At 37.5% G+C, this 25,053-nt stretch overlaps 1 protein-coding gene across 1 annotated transcript in view; it reads right to left on the reverse strand.

Annotated features, from left to right (window-relative positions):
• The window catches only part of DOCK2 (dedicator of cytokinesis 2), a 210,806-nt gene that overhangs the window by 281 nt on the left and 185,472 nt on the right, over positions 1 to 25,053 (reverse strand). The window contains exons 40-51 of the mRNA XM_064458922.1: positions 24,259 to 24,363; positions 20,738 to 20,879; positions 19,499 to 19,580; positions 16,113 to 16,197; positions 14,516 to 14,602; positions 14,009 to 14,185; positions 12,571 to 12,654; positions 8,154 to 8,291; positions 5,825 to 5,952; positions 3,874 to 4,054; positions 2,258 to 2,378; positions 1,079 to 1,221 (exon numbers count right to left, since the gene is read on the reverse strand). Of these exons, the coding sequence (XP_064314992.1) occupies positions 1,079 to 1,221; positions 2,258 to 2,378; positions 3,874 to 4,054; positions 5,825 to 5,952; positions 8,154 to 8,291; positions 12,571 to 12,654; positions 14,009 to 14,185; positions 14,516 to 14,602; positions 16,113 to 16,197; positions 19,499 to 19,580; positions 20,738 to 20,879; positions 24,259 to 24,363 (1,473 nt within the window). The remainder of the gene's footprint in view (positions 1 to 1,078; positions 1,222 to 2,257; positions 2,379 to 3,873; positions 4,055 to 5,824; positions 5,953 to 8,153; positions 8,292 to 12,570; positions 12,655 to 14,008; positions 14,186 to 14,515; positions 14,603 to 16,112; positions 16,198 to 19,498; positions 19,581 to 20,737; positions 20,880 to 24,258; positions 24,364 to 25,053) is intronic.

Below are 25,053 nucleotides of genomic sequence, written 5' to 3' on the forward strand. Positions count from 1 at the left end.
TGTCCACATGATTCTAATCATGCTGCGAAGCACTATGCAAATGGATTTTTGGCTTTATTCAGCCCTTTTTCAGACTTCTAAAAAAGGACCTTTGGTCCTCCTTGTTTTATATGCTATTTAGGTTTAACTGTGAGTGGATGAGGTAATGGTGAAATGCTGTTTCTCCTGGGTCTGAAAAGAACAAGTATGTGATAAACTGAATATAAGTGAAATCCTGCAGACTTCAAATTAATAGGTTATTCTTGTTTCCACCAGAAAAATATGAAACCTAAAATAAAAAATTAACCTTTGCTTTGAAAGATCACCAAAGAGTTGACATGTAAAATACTACAAGGATCACAGAATGCTTATGCAGTATGCATATCAGTAGCTGCCAGCATTAAATGTCACCCTCCCACTACCTGAAAAAATAAGAAAACTTTAAAACATTTGAATCTTAATATCTGCACTGAATATACATTTTTTTTTTCTTTCAAACACTACATTAAAATTCAACACACTTAATTTTGTGAAATTTCCACAGAAATCAGTGAAAGGTTTTCTACTTTAAAGGAAGGCAACTTGTTTTGAGCAACATTAATGACTCTAGTGTAAGCCAATTTCTACTTTTGAATCAGCATCTTTGACATCAGAAATTGACTCACTGTGCATGTTGTGGCAGTTATGCTATGCTTCCCTTACTCTGATGCTAGTGCTAACTGCCCAGTGTAATTAAATCGAACAAGAAATAATTATTAACAAAAGTGGAAAGCAAATGTTATGTAAAGTAAATCAGAGAAAATTAGTAGGTCAAATGAGACCTCTTGCGGTACAGATGCAGAACTGCACATCTGAGCCTTCCTGTTAAACACACACAAGATGTATATTGTACTCCAGAAAGTACAGGTAGGGGCAAATTTTTGCTCAGAGAGAGGAGTGGAAGCTCTAGGGGGAGGCAAAGAAGTAAGAAAAAAAAAAACCCCAGAAGTAAGGGTTTGACTTATGATCTTATGGTATTTTAAAATGACTTAATTTGCAGAGCATAGAACTTTTGAAGGGGTAACACTTTCTTTTTTCCCCATAAACACACAAAACTTACCATTGTTTTAAATAACTGGTTCACTTTCTTTTTTTTGGAGGTTTTCTTGTCACCATCTGAGGTGGAAGGAAACACCGGTTGACTCAACCTATGTGATGCAACTGTTTCATCAGGTGTCACAGAGCTGACGGACAGAGTTAATCCTTAGAATAGAAACATATTGGTTGCACAAAACAAAACAAAACAAAACAAAAAAAGAGTCAGAGTGTAAAATAAAGCCAAATTCAAAATAATGAAGTACTGCAATTACGAGAAACAAATGAGACATTTTTATCTAACTATATCCTTAGAATACAAAAATAAGTAATAGGGAAGCACTAAATTTCATTACATTGAAAGTGAAGAGTGGAAAAAAATGAACCAATCCGGTCAAAGAAGAAAAAAATAGATGAAAAAGAAGTGGGCCATGACAGTCTGTTGTGCTGTGCTAAACATCTGTTACATGCATCTGGGAAGACAGGGACAATGAGAACAGATGAAGTGCAGGCTAAGAAATGGGATGTGCTGTGGAAGAAGCAGGGGGTCAAGAATATTGAAATGGGACGCATTTTCTCTATATACCCTAGCCTGGAAATGCGCTCCACCTTCAGTTACACTTTCGCCTTCCCTATCATGCAACTGTCAGTCTTTCTGATGGGCAGTTATGTTACCTCGTTTCCCTTCCTCTTGCTGTGAGGGAAGCTTATGTGACTCCTCTCAAACATAAAAAGCAGAAGTTGAAACCATACTACGGGGCAACGTTTGGGGATATTCATCTGCCAAAGCAAAGTACACAGCATTTCTTCCTGTTTCAAATGCTGCCCTCAGCTGTGAGGGCAGAATTGCAGAAGCCCTTGCTTCTGCAAGCGAGACCCTACAAAGCAAGGAAGATGAATAAGATCCTTGCACTTTCAAGGCAGGGAGAATGCCGACGCTATACAAGGAAGCAAAATCAGGAGCTCCAGAAGTAACACTTTTAGAATTTGCATGTTAGCACTAGGCAGCACAGAGTTATCAAGCAGTAGTAGCAGCCCAGCCTCGCATGCACAATACACACTTAAACTGTGATCCTTGACTCAGAGGCACAGGGCCACACAGAGAGCGCTACCTGTTCTGCTTGGAGCAAAACCTTTATTGCTGTGTTTTCTTAACACAGCAATAAAGAAGCACAGAACTCTTGTGTTACTGTAAGCAGCTTACCTGGGATAGTTGGCATAGAACGACTAACAGAACTCATCTGCTTGAGGACAGATGTTTTCTGAGGTGCCACTATATGTTCTGAGAGGTTGGTGTCACTCATGAACTCGTATTTCCTTGACAACTGTTTAATTAAAAAAAAAAAAACAAAAAAACAACATTAATGATGAACTGAGATATGAGCAACAAAGATCTAAGCAAAATGGTATTTTGTGAAAAGGAAAAAAGAAAAAAATTAACAAACAAACATGTCTAGCCTGAGTTCTTCATGGGATTGTTTGCTGAGTAAACAATAAAAGTAATTAGAAGCAGTAGAATTGAGTCCACATATAATATTATACACGAGCTAAAAACATGTAACGATTTTGCAGATGATTTATAGTTAGATAAATACTTCTCATTCCACATAGAAAAAACATTACTCTAAAAAAGCTAGCTAGAAGAGATTCTGTAATCTGGAACTGTAGGATGGTATTCCTACCATGTCTTTGGAATAATACCATCAGCCAGCTCTGACTGTGATCTGCAAAGTAAAATGAAGTTTTGAAAACATTTTTCCCTATTGCATTAACATAGCCAGCTCAGCTGCGGTGAGGCTTGTCACTATTTTCCTGAAGCAAAAGAAAATCCTGTAACTCAGTATGTTCTGAGACTCCCACAGTTAGGTGTATGTGTCACCTAATTTAATCAAAACACAAAAGTGTTGCTTGGTTTTGTTACATTAATGCTTCTCAGAGCATGACTGTGCTTTATATCTCTCTTTTGCATGAGGACATGTAGTGTAAGACAATCATAATCCTCCATAAGTTGCTCCTTGTTTCTCAAAAGAATCTCAGCTTTCTACTGAATTCACTTTGCCTTTGAGGATTCCTCCAAAAACTTCTCATCAAATAACTTACGCTCTCTCCTTTTATTCAACAATCTGTTATTGCCTGACATTTTAATTTACACAGGGCTTGTGTATCAAGAGGACATTTTTCAATTTTTTAAATTTATTTCTTTTTATACAAAAAGCAGAAAAGTCTTCTGAGAGTTTAACTATTTAAAAAAAAAAAAAAGCAGCACACTGTAAGTTACATAAGTCATTCTAATGATCTACCAGAGCAACAAAAGCACTCAGATGATCTATGGAGCGAGAGATGCCAGTGCTTCCAAACTTCAGCAAACAGGAACACTGTTTGCAATCTTGCAATTTTCTAACAGCTGTGCATTCCATAACTAGGTACAAAATGTACAGGGCTCATCATTTTTGAAATAGCCCTGACTGCAAGGAGCTGCCACAAAATGTCAGCACAGTCAATTGCCTCTCCATGGGAAAGCTAGCTTAACCCTCCCAATATAGTACTCCATTTTAAGCTAACCAAGCTTCAGAATTTGCCACTTCAGGGCTGTATTATCTGTCATCATGAGCAAGTAGAGATATTCTGATTTTCCACCGATTTGCTTCCTCCTCACCATCTCGCAGGTTTCATCGTGGCAGGGCAGATCATCTCTGCATCCTGCATATTTCCCTTTATGACAGCTAGAGTTCTATGTGATATATTTTTCTATTCCTAAGCAAAGGAGTAACATTCTCTTTCTTACAGGTTATAAAATACTACTGTAAATCAGCAACATACACATTTCATGTCAGAGGTAGAAATATCAGGTGCTGTCTTCTCATCAGCAAACACCACACTGCTTCTTTTTGTTCTTTTTTTGGACCTTCTCATCTTTACTTCAGGGTGAGGATTAATTGGCAGAGCAGTCTCCTCTGATTCTGCTTTCACTTGCTTTGGTAGCACTACTTCCAGATCAAAGCTGCAGCAGCAAAAGAAAAAAGTACAAGTTGCTGAGTGATATTTCAAAAGCCACTCGCATTCTGATGCCATTTCACCATGAAATATAAATGCAGGTCATCGTTTCCTTTGACTTTCTATGCAGCCTTGCAAACTGCTGGCAGAAAGTGTATGATGTGCTTCAGCTGGCAACTGTAGATACAAATAAGATGCTTTCAGGAGGTATGACATTGTCTTAAAATGTTGCAAAGAATGTAAAATATTAACATGAGTGCAAATCCCATTTTAAAGATTTGTGCATTAGCTTAAGAATTCCTAAACTAAACAGAGTTAGAGCTCATATGGCAAGTTTACGCACAGTGATGATGGTGCTGAAAGCAAGACAAGCTATTTTGGTTGTTGAGAACAGTGGAACAAAGTATTACTATTTATTGCCATATTTCTGTCACCATTCTGTGATTCTGTGATTTTGAATGCATCCTCCTATTTGTTTCACCATATTGGACAACAACACACATACCCAGTGATGAAAAAAAAAAAATCTCCCTCCTCTCTTCCTCTAATTTTTATTGTTTAAAAATCAGGCTATTTTTCATTTAAAAAAAACACCCAAATATGAAATTGGTTCTGGCTTTACACCCTTCTCTGCTGATGTAATTAGCCTATTGAATATGGGGCTGAACTTATTTTACAACGTAAAAATTGATAAATCAAGTAGTATAGTGAATTTGTTGGCTCGTGCTTCCTAGAAACAAATTAACGTCATAAGAATTAAATAAAGGTACATGATTCAGCTGCTTAAGTGTAGTTGTCTGATTCCACAGGAGGTGTCCTGCTTTCTTAGAGACATGGGACTGGCAGATATGACACAAATCATGTCTGTGTGCTAGACCCTTCTTGAGTGGAAGCTGAAGGGCAGGAAGAGCAGCCTGGAGCATCTCATAACGTGTGATGCTACACATCTTTATTAAACAACTCAAAACATTTAAGTAAGTAGTGTGAAACAATGAACTGGCAGCCAAACATGCAAGAATAGAGGGGTATCTTAAGAAGAAACACTTCCAGGTTAGGGTCATACACCTTTGGACTTTTTACTTTTTAAAAGTAACTACTCAAAAAAGGAAAGCAGGTGTTTTTAAAAAAAATCACAATTGAACACGGCTCAGCAAGATCAACTTTATACATAACTTGTTTGCAAAGAAGTTCTATGTGCCCAAAGGATAATTTATAAATTTATCAAATCAATTTTGGGTTAAAAAAGCTAACCAATACACCTATAGCTGTTCTCTCAAATTAAAAGTCTTCATGTTTCCCAGTACTGCATTTAAGAAAGCATATTAGGCAAAGCATTTTACATTACTACAGGCATTACTAAAACGTTCCACCTCCTTATTTGTAAGCTCATAAAGGCTGTCCTCTTCCGCTCCAATTTTCAGAAACAAAAAGATGCTAATTAAGTTAAAATCTATATAGAGAAACTTGCAAAAAACCCACAGATCTTAGTTGTGTTTTTTTTTTAAATGCCATTTAAACTTCAAAATACTTGTTTCCCAAAAATGAAATGCCACTTTTTTCAGTGAGAGTTGAGTATATTTTGTCTTTTAAGGTTGAAATACTGTAGCTTTAAGCCTAGAGGAAGGGACAGCTACAGTTAATAATTTTGGCATAGTCTGAAAGGACTGCTAGTGGTCTTTATCATTGAATGTCTTTTTTTTTAATCTTTTAGTTTCATCCCATAAAACTGGTTAAAAACCAGGAATGAAAGAAAATTTGTATTGTATTCATAACCAACCTTTCTGAAGCCATTTTGTTTGGAGTACTGCAGTCTGAATTCATGGAAGTCAGTGAAATAACTGATAACTGACGATAGGATCTCAGCATTGATCTTGGCCGTCCTACTCTCTTGTCATCAAAATCTGGCTACAAGATAGAAAAAAGAAACATCTTCTATCAAACAACTTTGTGTGAACCTTGGTTTCATCCCTCTTCACCAGGTCCTGAATATAGAAGAGATGTTTTAACATTTGACACTAAGTTTTTTGCTACCATTAATTACTGTGATTGTTTCTTTCTCTCTGGACACACTCTAAGACCTCTCAAACTCAATGATACAGTGAGTAGCTAATTAATTACAATTGACATAATTAACTGTATATTTGAAAAAGAAATTAAAAGAAACATTGTCTGCTGATTTTATTTTGAACAGACCTGGGGCATGCCATTAAAGTACTTGCTTTAGTTAGTCCTTGCTCCAAGACACTAATCATGCCCCATCTTCAATACAACAGGTTCTGACCTCTATACATTAACATATCCTTTTTCAATTATATGTTTGCAAATACTGGACAAAATTAATATTTCCCTAATAGCCGAACAGGAGGATCATGTATCCATACTGCACAAAGCCATGTATGCTGCACAATCTCTGTGCAAAGCTAGAAGTTGCTATGTTCTGGAGTGGAAGCAGAAAAAGAAGATACCACTCCAAATCTTCTAGAAGAAGGTTTAGCGATCATATTGGAAATATTCAGCTTAATGTTGATGGTTATTTAGGCGTTGCAGCCTGGTACAAAGTTAACAGAAACAATCTGACTTCTTTCCAAGTGCTTTGCTGTTACTTTAGTTAATAAGGTAGGGACAAGGATCGCATTTCTTGGCTAATTCTAGAACTGTTTTCTTTCTTCAGGCGTGACTTCTGGGATCTAAAATTGTAGATTGCGGTTAGCTCTTTTCTCTTTTCCTGTCCAAGTATTTCCTGGGATAAGCATGCCTCCCCATAGTTAGCTCATCACAGTGTCACGATGTGAGGCAGGTTTTTGAGAATTTCCCAGTGCGTCCATATCATAAACTACCCTTCCACACTACTTCAATTTCAATGCTATAAACAGGATATGAACAACTTTTAAAAAACATTTCATATTGAAGCACAGGGTTTTGTTTTGGTTATCCAGAAAATATTAAAAATTGATGGGAAATTTCATATGCCAAATTCCCAAGTACTTTGCTTCTGATGTCATTTCTCATTAAGACTCTGATGTCTAGCAGAAGACTTGGAAACATTTGCAGTTTCTAGAATTATTTTCAAGTGTTTTGCAGAGTTTACTTGCAATGAGCTTACATGCTGTTCACCCTTTGAATGGCCAGAATCTTGTGATAAAGACACCATAGCTACATAACTTTTTTTTTTTCCTTTTCTTTTAAAAAAAAAGCTCAGGCCAGCCACCAGAGAGACAGACGTGGTAAAATGGCAGTAGTACCATTCACAAAGTACATTCTCTGCTCTTGCAAAATTTAAGTTTGTTATTTTCAAGAGCTGATCTGTAAGAGGTTCAAGCATTAGGCAAGACTGCTAATTGTGGATTACAGGCTCTTTATTATTGCAAGGATGGTGGCATGGGACTGAAAATAAGAAAAACATACTGAGATAAATATATACTTTTCATCATATAGGTATGTAACACAGCACAATATCCAAAATTTCGATTAGAAATTTGCTGCTTTTTTCCCTATAATAGAAGAAATAAATCCTCTTATAAAATCATCAATGCTGAAAGCAACAACATAAAATAATTTCCAAAGCAACTGATGTTTAAGCACAAAAACCAGCCAACAGTATTCTTGCAGGCCTGCACAAGCTCAGATAGACTATTTTATTCAAGAACTGTCTGGAGAGTTTGTGTTCAGAAGTTATCCTTCAATACCCAAATATTCCAGTTTGATCTTGACTAATATTGATAGTATTATACACATGAAAGCTTTTACTTCACAACACAGCTGGAATTGGCTAGCACAGGGAGACATCAATTGCAGATCAAAGCCTTAAACCACTAAGAAAAATTACAAAGAGGAGAAACATGAGAATTTGCTTTTAGTTCCTTAACAAGGCGGAAAGGAATTGCAATTTTAATAGACATAATAAAATACTGCAGATCTTCCAGAATGAGGAATATTTGATATGTCAGAGAATTGAATCAACTCTTTGACTATAAAACTCAGGTCCTACTACCTTCAGATCACGAGGAAACCCACAAGCAACAGAAGTTTCATATATGTTTTTCTTTAGAAGAAGATGCATATTAAGTAAAAAGAAATTGCAGGAGAGGTTAAAAGGAGAGCAATACCAGTTCTCTGGCTCCATATTGTTTTTCCACTTTAACTTTTAAATGCTTGAAACATTCCTCCATACGGTCATGGAAAGGACGAAGATTATCAGAAACTCTTCTTTCATGAATTTTAATTCCAGCCCCAAGGAAAGGTATCTTGAAGAGGGAAAAAAGAAAGAAAAAAGTGAGACTATTAAACTGGGCCTGACAACCCCTCTAGCTCCATTTAAAGTATCTGCTAAATCAACTGAAAAACTCTTACTGTAGCTGGCAGACAGATTTGTCAGTTGATCTCAGCTTTAGCAGCAACTACAAGATGGAAAGGGCACTTGAAAAATGGGCTTACTCAGTAAATTTTTGAAGGTTGTTGGTTGCCTCATAATGACTGTTTTCTCTCTTCTATGTATTTTAATGCTAACCCCTTATGAAATTAAACACACCATGCAAGAATTTAAAAAATTGTTAGGCTACCAGCGCACCTGCTTATGAAGGTGCCTGACATAGTTTACAAGAAAGAAGGTAGGGATGAAAAAATATTCAAGTGGATTCCAGGCAGGTGGTTTCAAACTCTTCTCTTTCAAATGGAGGATTAAGTGACTGAGAAAGGTTTAAATCAATCTACTGACGGCTTAACCATGTGATCATTTTGACAATTGCTGCAGCAATTTGATATGCTAATGCCTGGTTATTGAAGGTGACCTCTTGCTTTCTCCTTGACTTTACTCTGCAGATTTTCTCTGTACTCCCCACACCTCAAGAAAACTTCATTAAGATAATGCCTCAATACAGAAATGAACAATTCAAGCCACGAACACAGGCAGCCTGCACTAACCCAGTCAACTTTGCTCAATTTTACCCCTGTGCTTTTCTTTTTTGCCGCTCATCCTTTGACTGGGGTCAGTGACAAATAACCGAAGGGATTAAGATTCCTGATTCTTTCTACTAGAGTTAAAAGAAGGTACATAACAATAGTTTTTAAAAACTGGGGGGGGGGAGTATAGATACCTACTCCCTTGAACCTTAGGAAGAGGTCTTAGGAAAGTCTTAGGAAAAGACCTTAGGATAAGGTCTATCCGTTCATTAAATACCCTCCTCCACTTGAATTTCTTAAAAAATGCTTCTCCTTTGTCAGAAGGAATGGCTTGCTTACCAAATAATAATTTTTAAAAGTCTTATACTAAAGCAAATACGATAGTAATACTACCTTCCTAACCCCTCTTCCATGCAATGCATTCCTTTGCTATTATATTGCTACTATAATCTTTGCTGTTCTATTAGTGTAATAATATCCAGTTAAAAGCAAAAAAAACCCCAAATCTTATCTTCAAAGATAATGGAGAGCACACTTTGACATGCTGTTCAATTAATAATAAACATATTCACAAAGAGAAACTTTGTGGTGCTTCTCTTTAAAATATAAAGACATTTTATTACTCTTTAGTGTTTGAAGATGGTGATTTATGAGATTTGTGCAACATACCTTTAGCTGCCTTTCTGCCAGTAACCTTTCTAACTGCTTTAACATTGACTTTTAGCTATTTTGCATTAAAGTTTGGGGCTTTTTTGTAAAATGCACTTATATTCCACACTTCCTTTTTGCGTTCTGACCCTGTAAATACTCTTGATATTGTATACATCAGTCCACCCGTTGACTGGATCATATTTTATGGAAGTTCAACTTCAATATCACTTTAAAAACATGGTATCGAAGCCCCTTTAGAGGGATTTACAGGGATAGATATAAATTACCACTTTATTTCCTAATGCCAGATGGTCAATAGTTATTATTACCACTACATCCACTGAGTACTTTTGATGGTCAGAAAGCAACCATATACAGAGCCTGTGGTGGGCAACAATACAGGAGAAAGCTGTCAAGGTTGGTGACTGAAACTAATAACCAAACTGAGATGAATCAAAATGAAACAGGAAGACATTTCAAAAACATTAAGAAAACAGTACAAAAAATTCCATTAACATTATTGGGAAGATTCATTTCAAGGCTGAGAGAGGAATAAATGGTTAATTCTTGCTGTTTCTCATCTATGAAACCGAGAGAGAATCACAGAATCATAAAATGGTTTAGGGTGGAAGGGACCTTTAAAATTCATCTAGTCCAACCCCCTGCAGTGAGCTGGGACATCTTCAACTACGTCAGGTTGCTCAGAGCCCCGTCCAACCTGAGCTGGAATGTTTCCAGGGATGGGGCATCTGCCACCTCTCTGGGGAACCTGTCCCAGTGTTTCACTGCCCTCATTGTAAAAAACCTCTTCCTCATATCCAGTCTAAATCTACCCTCTTTTAGTTTAAAGCCATTACCCCTTGTGCTGTCCCAACATGCCCTGCTAAAAAGTTTGTCCCCATTTTTCTCATAAGTCTCCTTTAAGTACTGGAAAGCCGCAATAAGGTCTCTTTGGAGCCTTCTCTTCTCCAGGCTCAACAACCCCAACTCTCTCAAAGGATAGATGTTCCATCCCTTGAGTAATTTTTATAGTCCTCATCTGGACCCGCTCCAACAGCTCCATGCCCTTCTTGTGCTGAGGGCTCCAGAGCTGGACGCAGCACTCCAGGTGGGGTCTCACCAGAGCAGAGTAGGGGGGCAGAATCACCTCCCTTGACCTGCTGCCTGCACTTCTTTTGATGCAGCCCAGGATACTTCAGCTATCTCACACAGATGGCATACGATTAAATCAATGAGGAAGAATGTTTTAGTGAGCTAGTACAAAGAATGAGACATGGAACACAAAAAGAAATATCTTAAGCCACTCACTTCTGATAGTAGAATTCCAGATTAACTCACACTATTTCATAACACCCCTCTTGAAAGGGAGATCGCTATACTATGCCTTGATATAGCAATTAGTATGCCCATTCATTTACACAGCAAACAGTTCTTTCTCATTTAAATAATCTACATGTCAGAGGACTTAGAAATTAGTCATCTCTCAGCAAACTCCCTATACGCAAAAACATGTCTCTTCTCTCATTGTCATTCATTTTGCCATATATTGATGGCAATAGTTTCTATCTGGACTAGATAATGCAAATAGAATTGATAATTTCTGAGGTCATGTTTTTCTTCCCTCCACTATCATAACAAGTGCTTAGGTCAACAAAGAGAGCCATTTTCCCTTGAATCTCAGCAAAAATAGAGTTTTTTCTGCTACCACCTCCTGTAGGTGCATTTTCCTCTCTGAGGACAAAAGGGTTTTACAGGCTGGTTGGCTTGTCATATGCACACTATATAGAAGATAATGTGATAATAATAAAAAAATCCAACCTCGGTGCTGCTAGTATAGGCAGATTATTCAGTTTTTTCTCCGGAGATACAGCATAAAAATACTTATTAATGGTCTTCTGTGCTATTTGTCACACAAAAGACACATAGCAGCAATCTTGAAGGGTCACTGAGCATGAAAATAACTCCTGCAAGAAGCTAGTATTCCATTAAGGTTTCTAATGCAACCCACCCACCCAGCCAAACAACAACAAACACCTACCTCTAGGAAAGAGTTATTTCCCAAGAGACTTTCTGACATTTCCAAATGCTTTTTTTTTTCCCCCAGCAATTCATGAAGTCTTTATGACTTTTGTCATGCTCTCAGTTTTGTCTCCAGCAATACAACCTGAGTTTGAAATCCTGGCCCTTCTAACCATAACTGTAGCCCACTATATGTGGCTTTTGATAAACCATTCCAAATGATGTGTTCTACAAAGTACTTTTCTGTCCCACTGCTTTCCCTAGGACATAAAGAGATATATGGGTAATCCCCCTGAATTTTGGTAGCATTTCATCTAACTCTTAAGGGACACTGTAATAATGATACTCCTCAGGAAATACTATGTGATTTTTGTAATTAAGCCATTTCTTCCGTTTAGGCACAGATTTTAAAAATTCTGAAGGACCCAAGAATGTTTTACCAGTCACATGCCACATCAGAGGATAAAGAATTATTGCTATGCTGTCTCATAAGTGATCTTAGTAGGTTAGTAATGGAATAAATGTTTCCTGTTAGGCACACTAAAAGTGAAGGAGTTGAAGTCCTTTTTCCTTCTAAGGTATCCTATTAATATCTAAACAGGATAATAGATAGTCCTTTTACAACTATGCGTACTCTGAAGAAGAAGGTTTAGTCTAAGGAGAATATTTTACTATGAGTCCCTTTTCAAAAAATTACTATGAATTCATCACAGAACTAGGCAGGAAGTTTGTAACAAGAATATTCTCATTCTTCTACCCCTCCCTGCTTTGAGGAAACAGTAAAACAAACACACACACGCGCGCGTGCGCGCAAAAGAACCAGCCACAAAACAAAACAAAACCAGGTTAAAAAAATGGCACAATCATCTAAATGCTATGTGCTCCTGCTAGAAAGGGACAGAAAAAAGGAATAGCTGATGAAGCCTCAGATGTCTGCTGTCAGTAAGAAGTTACCTGCCAAGCAATTAGATCTTTGAGTCTATTTAGCTTTTCTTGATCCTCTGGATGGTCTCTGATATATTCTTCTGTAAAGAAAGCCTTAGACAAAAAAAAAAATTCAGTCCATCATTTCAACAGGAAAGAAATCAGTGATTACTCCATTGACTGCAGCTGGTGACCATAATATTGGGCATCAAATAAGAGACACATACACATGCTCCTTAACCAGATGCTGCTAGTGATAATTCCTTATTATATTAGCTGAGAACCGAGGAGCTCTTTTTTTTCTTAAAAATATATTGAGTCCTTATCCAACACTTCTGAGTTTGAGACCCTCCTCGTGAAACCCAATTATTGTTTGTTTTATTAAGCTTACACTGAAACTACAAAGGCACAAATTTGGAGTATCATGATTTACATTGATAAATGATCATTTCACCCAAGTACCCTACTTACTGACATTACCCAGTGTTACACAATGAAGAAATTGAACTCTTTCATAGATAAGCAAAGCCAGATATTGCACACACACTGCCTTTTGCTGCCCAAAGACTTTATACCCCAGGTACAAAAGAAGACTGTAGCTATTTGTCCATGGCTGCCAAATATCTAAACAAATTATGCTTTAGGACTAACATAGCATAAATCATATTCCTCCAGAATATGTCATGCTTACATATAATAACATGCATATAATTTATGTGTGTACACATACACGTGGCATCTTTTCAGCACTATGGGAGTCTGTCTGACATGCTGAGTCTACTGAGCATTTTTTCACCAGAAAATGGCAGGCAGAAATAATAGAGCTCTACAGCTGTGGGGTAAACCCACATTCATTTCCATCCAAAACATTAATAATTTAGAATTTAAATTGATATTATTTATATTAAATTTATACAAGTTTTTAACATTCCTGCTTTCTCTCCTCCACCACCTTCACAAGGTGGCCTTAGGGACGAATATTCTACAGTTCAGTTCCTCAGGACATTCCATTTTCCATGTATTTCCAGAACAGTTTTTATTTGTATTCCCATTTTTTAACAACAAAACCTCCTATGCAGAATGGCTGCAGCTACTGAGAAAACCTGCTGACGGTTTCATTGATAACCCACATCTAAATTCTCCAGACCTACTGTAGGATAAACTCAATTCATTTACTCCAGACCAAATCTTTTGATATGTGAGAGCCCATTTCATTACAAAAGGGTATCTCATCTCACATGTATATGCAAACCCTCATAACTGCAATTAATAGAGCTTCAGTTACTCTAGTTTGCTACTTTCTGCTTTCAAATACAGATGTGACCAGGATATGAGGATCTTTTAATCAATGGAGTTATAGCTTTCATATTCCCCGCCCACGTTCCACTACCACTTTGAACGAAGAATGTTGGAAGATTATGAAATAATATGTCTGAACTTGTCCTTGGATTGACTTAAAAGCTCTTACCTTCTCATATTTAGCAAAGCCACCCATAACAGCTGGATCAACAATTCCATTCAGAAGCATAGAAAGCGGATTAATAGGAAGGTTGTCATCACTCTGGTACTGGTTAATCATCATCAAAATTTTTTCATTTGTTGTGGACATAGTCTCAATTGCATTCTCTAAAGGACTAATTGTAGTCTATAAAGAAACAAAAGATGTCTAAGGCTTATAAAATTGTAAAAAGGTCTTATTAGTTTTATAAAACTTCACATATACGAACAACATTGTACAACCCAGGACACCAACACAGATTTGTTCAATTCTCTTAGGACTTGGTCCTGAAACTATAAGTCGCATGCAAGATATATTGATCCCAACAGTAGCAAGATACAACACAAGTAATAACAATTTTGTATGTATAAAAATAAGTAAATAACAATAGCCTTGTGTGATAAATTTACAAATTATTTTGTACATGAGGATTCACAGAGATATATGTTTTACAGTTTTTAGCATGTTAATACACACCTGTGACATGGAGACAACCTCAAACCACCGTAAAATTCCAGGAAGTTTGTATGCTGTAACAAATGATGTTCTCTCAATCCACATAGACTATGAAAAAAAACATAGCAGGAAGAAAATGATACTTCAGGATTTAAACTTTAATCTTTTCTGCCTTCAGAAATGTCAGAGTGAAAAGAATATAGATGGAAAACATGCACATTTTTGCATAAAAGGACACTGCAAAATGAATCTAGCACAGCACTTTGCACAAATCGTTTTTCTCATTTCAGATTAGGTCATCTCCAGGTGCTAAGGCTGCACAAAGCAGAGGAAAATGAAAATTACCCTTGAATCTTTTAGTATCTATTCCTATTTTTGCCATTACAGATTGAATGACTGTGACTAAACGACCTACTCTCACCTCTACCCAGATGATATTTCCTCCCTCCACTTTCTAAACTTATTTTGCAATTAAAAGCAGCAATAACCCTATAAGAAGTTGCCAGCGTTCCTACCTTTTTTTTTCCTTTCTTTTTCCTCTTCTGTGCAAGACCAGCTGTGGGTATTTTAAAATGCCACTAGTTCATTTACCCTACTGCTCCTTATTTTAACAATATCAGCTCATCTACACTGCCAGTACTGAGAAACATAATAATGAATGCAATGAAGACATACTCCAACTATCCCAATTTCCACCTATCTGAAGTAAGTATGCATATTATCTATTGTCATAAGCAATGAAAACATTAACAATTTAATTTTTGTAAAATCATTTCAAGGTATATTCATAAATGGTTTCAAAACTCTCCAGCTTGCAGAGGAAGCCAATATGCATTATGAGTCTTGATAATACAGTGCAAAGCTGGTATGTCAGGGTACAGTTTGCATCTGAAGCATTTAATTTAACAGCAGGTAAGAAGCTCCTTACATGAAACTGTTGACACTACAAATGGGCATGTACATAACTGAAATTGTACAGTTTTAAAATAAATGCCTTTTTCCATCAGTATCCCAAGAGCACAGCTTTAGCCATAAATATTGCATGGTATGGTTTTCATGACAAACTATAAAATACCAGACATCTCTAAAATTAAAATATAGAAACTTACCACATTTTTATGTATGACACTGAAAAATAACTTATGGTGTTGCAGGTTTCCTAGAATATTTGAACAACGAAGACTTATTTCTTAGCATTACACCACTATGCACAGGAATAAAAATGACATAGGCAGACTCTAGTCTGTCAAGATTGCACAGGACTGATGACAAAGCTGGCATCTGGCCAAAGTGTTGTAAACTACAATAGGCAAACCATTTGATATTTATTTACGTTACCTTGTTTCACAATGAAAATCTGTACCAGGAAACATTACTGCTTAACACAAGTGTGTTGAACATACTTAACTACATATTTTTTACCTGCAGCTGAAACAGCGCTGTACAGCAAGTACATAGGAGACGTGCTGAAATAGAGCAATCTTTTGTTTATTTTTTTTAAACCAGATCCGAAAGCTAGGAAGTCTGTAATGAGTAAGCTGAGACTAAGAAAGGATCTAGATCAAAATTGCCACAGCTACCAGAACTGCATCCATCACCCTGTCGCTCATTTACTTACAGCAAATTCATTTTCAGGGTCAACAGATCCTTTTCTGACTGGTCTTGAATAGTGGAATCGGTGCACATTGTTGGACTTATAAAAACTGAAAGATGTAAAAAGGACTATTGTAAAACACAGAATTCAGAAATTTATGGATCTTGTTATCACAGTGATATATTTAATTTTGAGCCAGTTGAGTTTTTAATTAAAAGCAAATTTACTGCACAGAAAAAATGCACTTTACTGAAAACTCAGGAGACAACTACTTTATGTATAAATCAGGGTCAACAGACAGTATTTTACAAGTATTAAGCTTCAGCTTGTGATTGGGTGTAATTTCCAGAACTTCCACTTTAATGTTAAAACCTAGAGAAGCAGGTCTAGAAAAGATTTTTACTTCCCTGTGTTCTTGCCTACTTTATAACGGCATACAAAAGGAGTATATTTTGTTAAAAATAACCGAGCAGAGCAGATATATTCACCTGGACTGAAATACTTGTGGTTTTTCATCCACAGAGCATGCCAAATTAGTTTACTCATTAGTTTAATTCTGCTCACAATCCAGAACAATCGTTATTTAATAAACTAAACATTTGAAGCCATTAATTGTAGGGGAATAGACAGGGATCGGCGACCGGAAGATTACGGGATGTGACGGAAAGATAGACTCCTCCCCATAGGAGTGGCAGGAACAGGAACCGCAAGAGCTATATAAGCGTGTGACGCAGCTAAATAAACGGACATTTTGTATCCATCATATTGGTGTCTGTGCATCACTGTCCCCAGGGTGGGTAGAGCCCTGTGTCCCGGAGATATGCGGCCCAAGATAAGTTCTCCCGTAGAAGTGTACAGCTACAATTAATAAAAATTTATTGTGATAGACAAGAAAATGTGTATAAATACTTGTAGAGGGGGACAACAGTGTGAAAAATCTATTGCCAATTCATGTTATGGTCTATTCTATTTAGCTAATGAATTGTTCCCAATCACTGCGAGCATGTATTTCCACTAAACTCGTAACCACTCGTCTTTTAGCACTGGCTAATTTGAAAGAACAGAGATTGTACAGTTTTGGCTAAGTATTTTGCTGTCAACAGAAAAAGCTCTCTTTTTAGTTTTTAGTTTTTGTTTTAAAGATGAATTAAATTTAAAGCCATGTTAAGTAAAAGCTAATTTTGCGGAGAAAAAAAAAAATCTCAGAAATATCTTACAGTAAAACCAAGCCGTGTGTTTCGGAGGCCTAGAGAAACAAATAAATGGAAAGACCCTAAGCAGTTGAGCTAAGCAAAATTCTGGTATGTTAGTTCATGGGAACCTATGATTTCTCATCCAAACCACTATAACTATCTTCATCAATAAAGAAAAAAAAGTGGAAAACACTACCATACTGAGTCAGATCACTTCATACAGTTCCATCTGAAAGGACAGACACTTTGAAGCTCTTTGGTAGAATAAATGCATTGCCATCTACTAATAAAACTAACAATTAAATGTCCAATAAAGTACACTCATAAAAATAAATCTCTGAGACCAGATAAAATTAACAGTTTGGTTGAATTCAGCAGCTGAGACAAACAATTATAAAATCTCCCATATGACAAGAGATTGCACTTTATATGGAGCAGTTCATTAAATAGAACTGTTACAAGGTCAAAATATGGCTGGCGCTACACCGAAATCTAGTCGAACAGCACCAGATTTACAAGCTGTCTTTCAGCTACTGAGGTTAAAATGTATTCAAAGCTGAAACTGGAACCACAGTTGGTTTGGGGGGTTTTTTGGGGTTTTTTTTGTTTTTTTTTTTTGGGGGGGGGTGTTTGTTTGTTTGTTTGGTTTGGTTTTTTTTGGTATGTGTTTTTTATTTTATTTTAAATCTTGTAGTAAAGACCTGCTTGTATGTGGGGAAGTGATTCTTAATTCTCCACTCTGAATCAACTACATTTTCAGTAAAAATTCTATAAAGAAGGCTGCAGACAAAGGTGACATCTGGTTTGAATCCAGCTGTGGAACAATTAGAAATTAACCCATCTCATTCTCAAAGAAGCCTTCTATCTTCAGTGTCTTTTTGGAAAGTCGTAATACAAGTGTTGTTAAAGGGTTTTGTCTGAGATTTGTTTAAATGTGGAGGCATTCTAAAACCTCTCTTGCATTAAAAATGCAGGTGCTTCAATTCACCTGGAGAACTTTTAGCTTAAGATGCACATTTTAACCAGTTTCAATTAGGGAGATAGAGTTCTACCTTGTGTTTTCACATGGCACCGCCAAGAATAGGGAAAAAGTATGGCCTGCCTTAACTGATGGTGCTTATACTTTTTGCTGTCCTTAAGTTACAAGCTAACAAATACTATCTTGAAATTTTTTCATTCAGGAGTTAGTGATAAGCAACAGCTTTTTTTGACCATGTTTGTAACTATAAAAATCATAGAATGGTTTGAGTTGAAAGGAACCTTTAAAAATCATCTAGTTCCAACCCCCCTGCTGCAGACAGGGACATCTTTCACTACATCAGGTTGCTCAAAGCCCCATCTGACCTAGCCTTGAACACTTCCAGGGATGATGCAGCCACAACTTCTCTAGGCAACCTGTTCCAGTGTCTGAACACCCTCATAGTAAATAATTTCTTCCTTATATCCAATCTAATTCTTCCTTCTTTCAGTTTAAAACCATTGCCCCCCATCCTGTCACTACAGGCCTTCGTAAAAAGTTTATTTCCATCTTTCTTATAATCCCCCTTATGTATTGATGGATTTGGAGCCAAAAATCTCACAAGCCTGAAGTCAGCCAATATTCTGGTAGGTGTTGTACACAGTCTTGCATCAGCTATCAGAATAAGTCGTCGCTTTTCACACATGTAGTCAGAATACAATTAGGTGCATGTAACAAGTTCAACCTGTTCTACATTGGGTTAGTAGTTTGGAAATGTTAGCCAGCCTGTTCTCAAAATACTTTGGGCACTTCATTTCCTTTATTTGTTTACAAAATCTTGACCATAGTACCAGTGGAAACCATTTTGCTACCATGTCTTTTACACTTGGCAAGATAAGTCATAACAACATTCTGCTGTACAAGGACCTTCAACTCAACCGCTCTCATACTGCCAGTCACCTTTAAGATCCCTCTCTCCACCACTGGTCTAAGAAGAGGTGTTGAAACCTCAATAGCTTGGACCCAAACCATAGATCCCACCTCCCCACCCTGTAATCATATGCTATTCCATAAGAAGTAGATGGGCAGATATTCTTTCATGAAATTCCTAGGGAAAACGTATGTCAGTAAACTAATAATAAACTAATAATAAAAGCTCTAAGATTCATTGACCAATGACTGAGTACACAAAATAATGGCTCTCAGTTTAGGAATATGGACTGACTTTCATTATTATATCTATTCAGAAATGTACTTACTTTATAATCTGATCAGGTACTGCCTTATTTTTGAATCTAGGTTGTTCCTCCAGGACCGGCTGCACTGTAAAACACTGGATATCTGAAATCGGGAAAGTTAAGGGCATGTTATTAACTATCAGTATGAAATACTGTAGGCTGTGGGGGAAATAAAAATAAAAAAAATAAAAGAGGACAGACATTTCTGATGAAAAATCTGCAGGGTTCAGGGTTTCATTTGTGGTGCTTTCTTGGCAAAAAAAGGAAAAATCTGCCAGTAGTAACCACTGAATATTTATTAATTTTAATTTTGAACTGCATATTTTTATTATTTACTGAGCTTGAATATCTGTAGCTGGATTTATCACACTGAATCTTTCATTAAATTTTAAAGCCCAGCCAACTTACAAAAATCACATCAACAACATCTGATGTTAACAGTTTTGCTATTTAGCTTTAGGCATGCATAATGTCATGATGTTTAGCATTTCATCGTTGTAATCTGTAGTTGAGCAGCCTTTTTACTTGATATTTCCTTTTTCTATGGAAGCGTTATTCTTTAATCTGAATACTGCATTTGTAAACCAATATATCATATTCTTACATATTTCAGTATATTTCAAACTGATGCCCCCTCATTAGATTCCGTAGCTTTTTCTTAGATGCATAAGTAGTGCACATCTCCTGTTAATGACAGACTTGTGCAAATTCTACTTTAAGAAAAGACTGAAGCATATGATCTCAAAAAGAATTAGTTAAGACATAAGACAGACTTACGAGAGCTTGGCTCTCAAGTTTAATGCACTATTTTAGACAAGCCTGTAACATTCTTTGCTTCAGTCCCAACAGTGTGAAAAGAAAGCAGTATTCCTGTTCTCCTCCAGCAGGTTCCATCAGAACAGACTCAAGAGAGTATGTGAAGTATAACATTACCTTGAAAATTAATGAAGGAAAATCAACACCTCAAAAAAAAGTCTGATACAATGAGGTGATCTCATACCTGCTCAGCCAGTAATGATTTAAATCAGAACATGAAGAAAAAGATAATGCGTGCAAGAAACTGTTAGAGTACTTCTAAACAGGAATAATTTAGGGCACTCTAAAAGGTGGTTAACAATGTTTAAAAGTTAATTTTCCTAGGAAAATTTCTGGTGACACAAGGCATATTTATGTTGCCAAGAAATACAGGTGATACCCAAGTGCAGTGCAAGTTTCCCCAACCCGCCTTCATTCTGTAGTCTCCCATGTGTTCAAGGATACATTGACCAGGAGAGTTTTTCACATCCTCCCCAGGAGCTGAGGTGGTGTTCATCTTCTCTGCGTTGGGAAACTGACTCATCAGCTGTGCCTGGAAATCCTCTCTCCTCTCGTACTCTTTCCCACGATAGATGAAGACTTTGTTCTGCAAGGAATAAATAGCTGATTTATTTGGCTGTATGATGCTGAGGCAGAAGTTATACATGTTTATCAGTACAAAGACACAATGGAGTCTCCAAATTTTGGAACGAGCATTATACAGAATCACAGCATGGTAGGGGTTGGAAGGGACCTCTGGAGATCATCTTGTCCAACCCCCCTGCTTGAGCAGGGACACCCAGAGCAGGGGGCACAGGAACGCATCCAGGCGTGTTTTGAGTGTCTCCAGGGAAGGAAGCTCCACAGTCTCCCTGGGCAGCCTCTTCCAATGCTCTGTCACCCTCACAGGAAAGAAGTTTTTCCTCATATTGAGGTGGAACTTCCTGTGTCCCAACTTGTGCCCATTGCCCCTTCTCCTGTCATTGGGCACCACTGAAAAGAGTCTGGCCCCATCATCCTGACACCCACCCTTCAGATATTTATAGGTATTGATGAAATCCCCCCTCAGTCTTCTCTTTGCCAGGCTGAACAAACCCAGGTCTCTCAGCCTTTCCTCATATGGGAGATGCCCCAGTCCCCTGATCATCTTTGGTAGCTCTCCGCTGGACTTGCTCAAGCAGTTCCACATCCCTCTTAAACTGGGGGGCACAAAACTGGACACAGCACTCCAAATGAGGTCTCACCACGGCAGAGTAGAGGGGGAGGATAACCTCTCCCGACCCGCTGGCCACAATCCTTTCTATGCACCCCAGGACACCGTTGGCCTTCTTGGCCACAAGGGCACATTGCTGGCTCATGGTCAGCTTGCTGCCCACCAGCACTCCAAGGTCCTTCTCAACAGAGCTGCTTTCCAGTAGTTCAGCCCCCAACCTGCACTGGTGCGTGGGGTTGTTCCTCCCCAGGTGCAGGACCTTGCACTTGCTCTTGTTGAATGTCATCAGGTTCCCCTCGGCCCAGCTCTCCAGCCTGTCCAGGTCTCGCTGGATGGCAGCACAGCCTTCTGGTGTATCAGCCACTCCTCCCAGCTTCGTATCATCAACAAACTTGCTGAGGTTACACTCTGTCCCATCATCCAGGTCACTGATGAATATATTGAACAGGACTGGACCCAGCACAGACCCCTGGGGAACACCACCAGTGACAGGCCTCCCTCCAGACTCTGCTCCATTGATCACAGTCCTCTGAGTTCTGTTGTTCAGCCAGTTCTCTGTCCACCTCACTGTCCACTTATCCAACCCACACTTCCTTAGCTTGCCTGTGTGTGAGGATGCTGTGGAGACAGTGTCGAATGCCTTACTGTAGTCAAGTTTACTGTTTTCTGAATATGAATTAACTCGAAAGCAAGACACTATTTTATCAGATGCTGGAATGCAGCACTGACTCTCCAGAGGCCCTACTTTATGCTGTTACACAGAACGAACATAAACTGGCATCACCACTGAGGATGCCCCTGTAGAGCAGAATAAAATCAGAATGGGAGCTATGAAAAGTACTGAAATTCCTTTTCTTATTTTCTGTCAAGTAAAATGATTTGCTTTCAAGTACATTCTCAGTCCAGGTTTCACAGCTTTCTAATACTAATGCATAGGTTTCCTCTGCCTGCTCCTTCTCCTTGGTATTATGAAATGTCTACATTTACAATACAGTCTAACCCCACATGTGCTCATTTGTGGTTCAGTTTGCTTCATTTAACAGGATACTTCTATAACACCAGAAACAAAAGGTGTGTGCTTCCTTTGGTGTAATATTGGCATATTATTTCACTATTTTTCCAATGTTTTCAAGGCAACTTTGGCCTTTAAAACTGGGAATGAGAGGTCTTTCATTGCTTTTCAAGGGTGAGGAAAGCTACTGTATTCATTGTAGTATGTAAGGAAAGATTTTTTGTTTGGTTGGGGTTTTTTGTTGTTTTGTTTTGTTTTTCTTTTTAAGAAAACAAAATATTCAGGCTAGTTTTATGCTCTGAAGACATGCACTACTGTGGTTAAAAGAAAGTAATGATCTTTCAAAAAACTGAAGTAAATCCAGTTGTGCATGAATTCCTAGCTTTGGTGGGTTTCTTGAAAAATGAGGCTCTGGATTCCTGATTTCTCACATGGTAGTCAAAAATGGAGAAAAGTAAAGCAAACTGAGAGAGTAGATTCAGTGTACAGAGGTCTGTTTAATGAAAACAGTTCAAACTTAACAAAATTGTCCTAAGATATCAACTAGCTGTTACCATTTAGGAAAAAACTTAGAGTAATACAAGACAGTTGGTATGAATGTGTCAGCTCAATGCATATTAGAGATCAAAAATCCAACCTGAACTTCATCCATTATGAGGAAAACAGGAAAACAAAGGAAGAAACATCAGTATGACACTGAACAAATTCATCATGTACCCACATTTCAAATACTATGTACACTTCTTGTCCTACCATCTCATGAACTAGAAAATGGACAGCCAGGGAACAAGGTGTTGAAATATATGAATGGTTGCTGTGGAAGCAACATTTAAACAAATCAAGACTATAATGAACAATATGTCATGAACAGCATGAGGAAGGTGAATAAAGAACAACTGTTCAGTCTTTCTGTAAGAACTAGTGTAGAGAAATTATCAGATGACAACAAAAAGGCAACAGTAAATCTCCAACACACACAGCTGTGTACTGTGAGGCCACAGCATGTTCTGGAGGGCATCAGTTCAGAAAGCAACTGGACAAATTCACTGTAGAACAATCCAAGAAGGGCTAGAAAACAACTGCCGCCTCCAACCCAGGAAGCTGTTTATCAAGTAAGTAGGGAATATATAGCAGGTCAATATCACTATACACCTCCTCTATATCACACTGTTCCCTACCCTTCTTATCTACTATTTCCCACTGTTAAAGACACAATATTTGGCTATAGCATGCGTTGCTCTGAAAAATACACTGTTTCTACATTTGTAATGTATTTCAGTTATAGCTGAAAGACAATATAAATCTGAAACGCTTGTCAGATCATGGTAAGGTCCACTAAAAATACCAACCTCATGTGAATCAGAATTTTGGATTTAATTTGAACACAAATTAGTTAACAACATTCTACTAGTTATCAATAACCTGTGTGTGGACTCGTCTGAGAAATACATACCATAAGAGCTGGCCATACCAAATTACATCATATTGCTGCATTTGGCCTTCTTGTATCACCTTCACAACCTGATATATCTCTAGTTTCCACAACGAAACTAAGAGAAAGAATCAAGTTAAACACATCTGAAAACATTTCATGCATATTCTTAAAAGTAGCAATTGGGATTTTGACTACAGTCCTGTATCCAAGCAAAACTAAATCCATGGCAAATATCCCCAGAGACTCATTTGCATTAGTAGAGTAGACTCACATTTTTAGAAGCTTATGAAAACAGATGAAAAAAGTAAGAATTTAAACAGGTTTACCCTTAGAAATGTGGGGAATCCTTGGCCGTAATACCCAACAGCAAAATAGTCTGGTTTAGGTCTCAGAATTTTCATGATGTTTTCATAGAACTTTGCTTGTTGGATCTGAAAGCAAAACCAACTGCAATTACTTCTGTTTGGGTTCCCCCCCCGCCTTTTATTACCTCTACAGTAGTAGTACGCTACGCTGCATACTACAGCTATCAGTGGATATGCAAGAGCTATCAATTATCAGCTGGTAAGCAACAGCAATAATCTGTTAGCATGCACATGACAGTGCTGTAGTACATTAAATATTGTTTACATTTATATGCAAATTTAATACATAGCTAAATGTATACGGCTTCAACTTTAATTCTCTGACCTCAGAATCAGACTTACCCTTAATTTACTAGCGTGAAAAAAAATAAAACCACCAAAGTCATAGTTGGCACTTTCCACTTTAAACTCTTAACTGATAACATTACTGAAATAATACATTTGGAAAAATGCCCTGCCCCAATCGTTTTCTGAGGTACAGATCAACTCAAACTTTTGCCCTTGCTCATGCTAAAGCCACACACCAGGCAAAGGGGTTACAACATCATCTTCCATAAAATACTAAGTTAGGTTTACTGTTTCTATTTTCTGTCTTATATCTATGAGATAGGTAACACTGCAACTTAAATGGAATTGGCAAAAATATTGTCTTCATCTTTTAGTTTATGATAAAAGCAGAATTGACTGGGAAGAAAAGCAGCTTTCTTTACACACAACACTGTTCAAGAACATCGTGTTTTGATTCCCATAGTTTCT

This window comes from Phalacrocorax carbo, chromosome 8, assembly GCF_963921805.1.
Source record: "Phalacrocorax carbo chromosome 8, bPhaCar2.1, whole genome shotgun sequence".
Classification (NCBI taxonomy): Eukaryota; Metazoa; Chordata; class Aves; order Suliformes; family Phalacrocoracidae; genus Phalacrocorax; species Phalacrocorax carbo.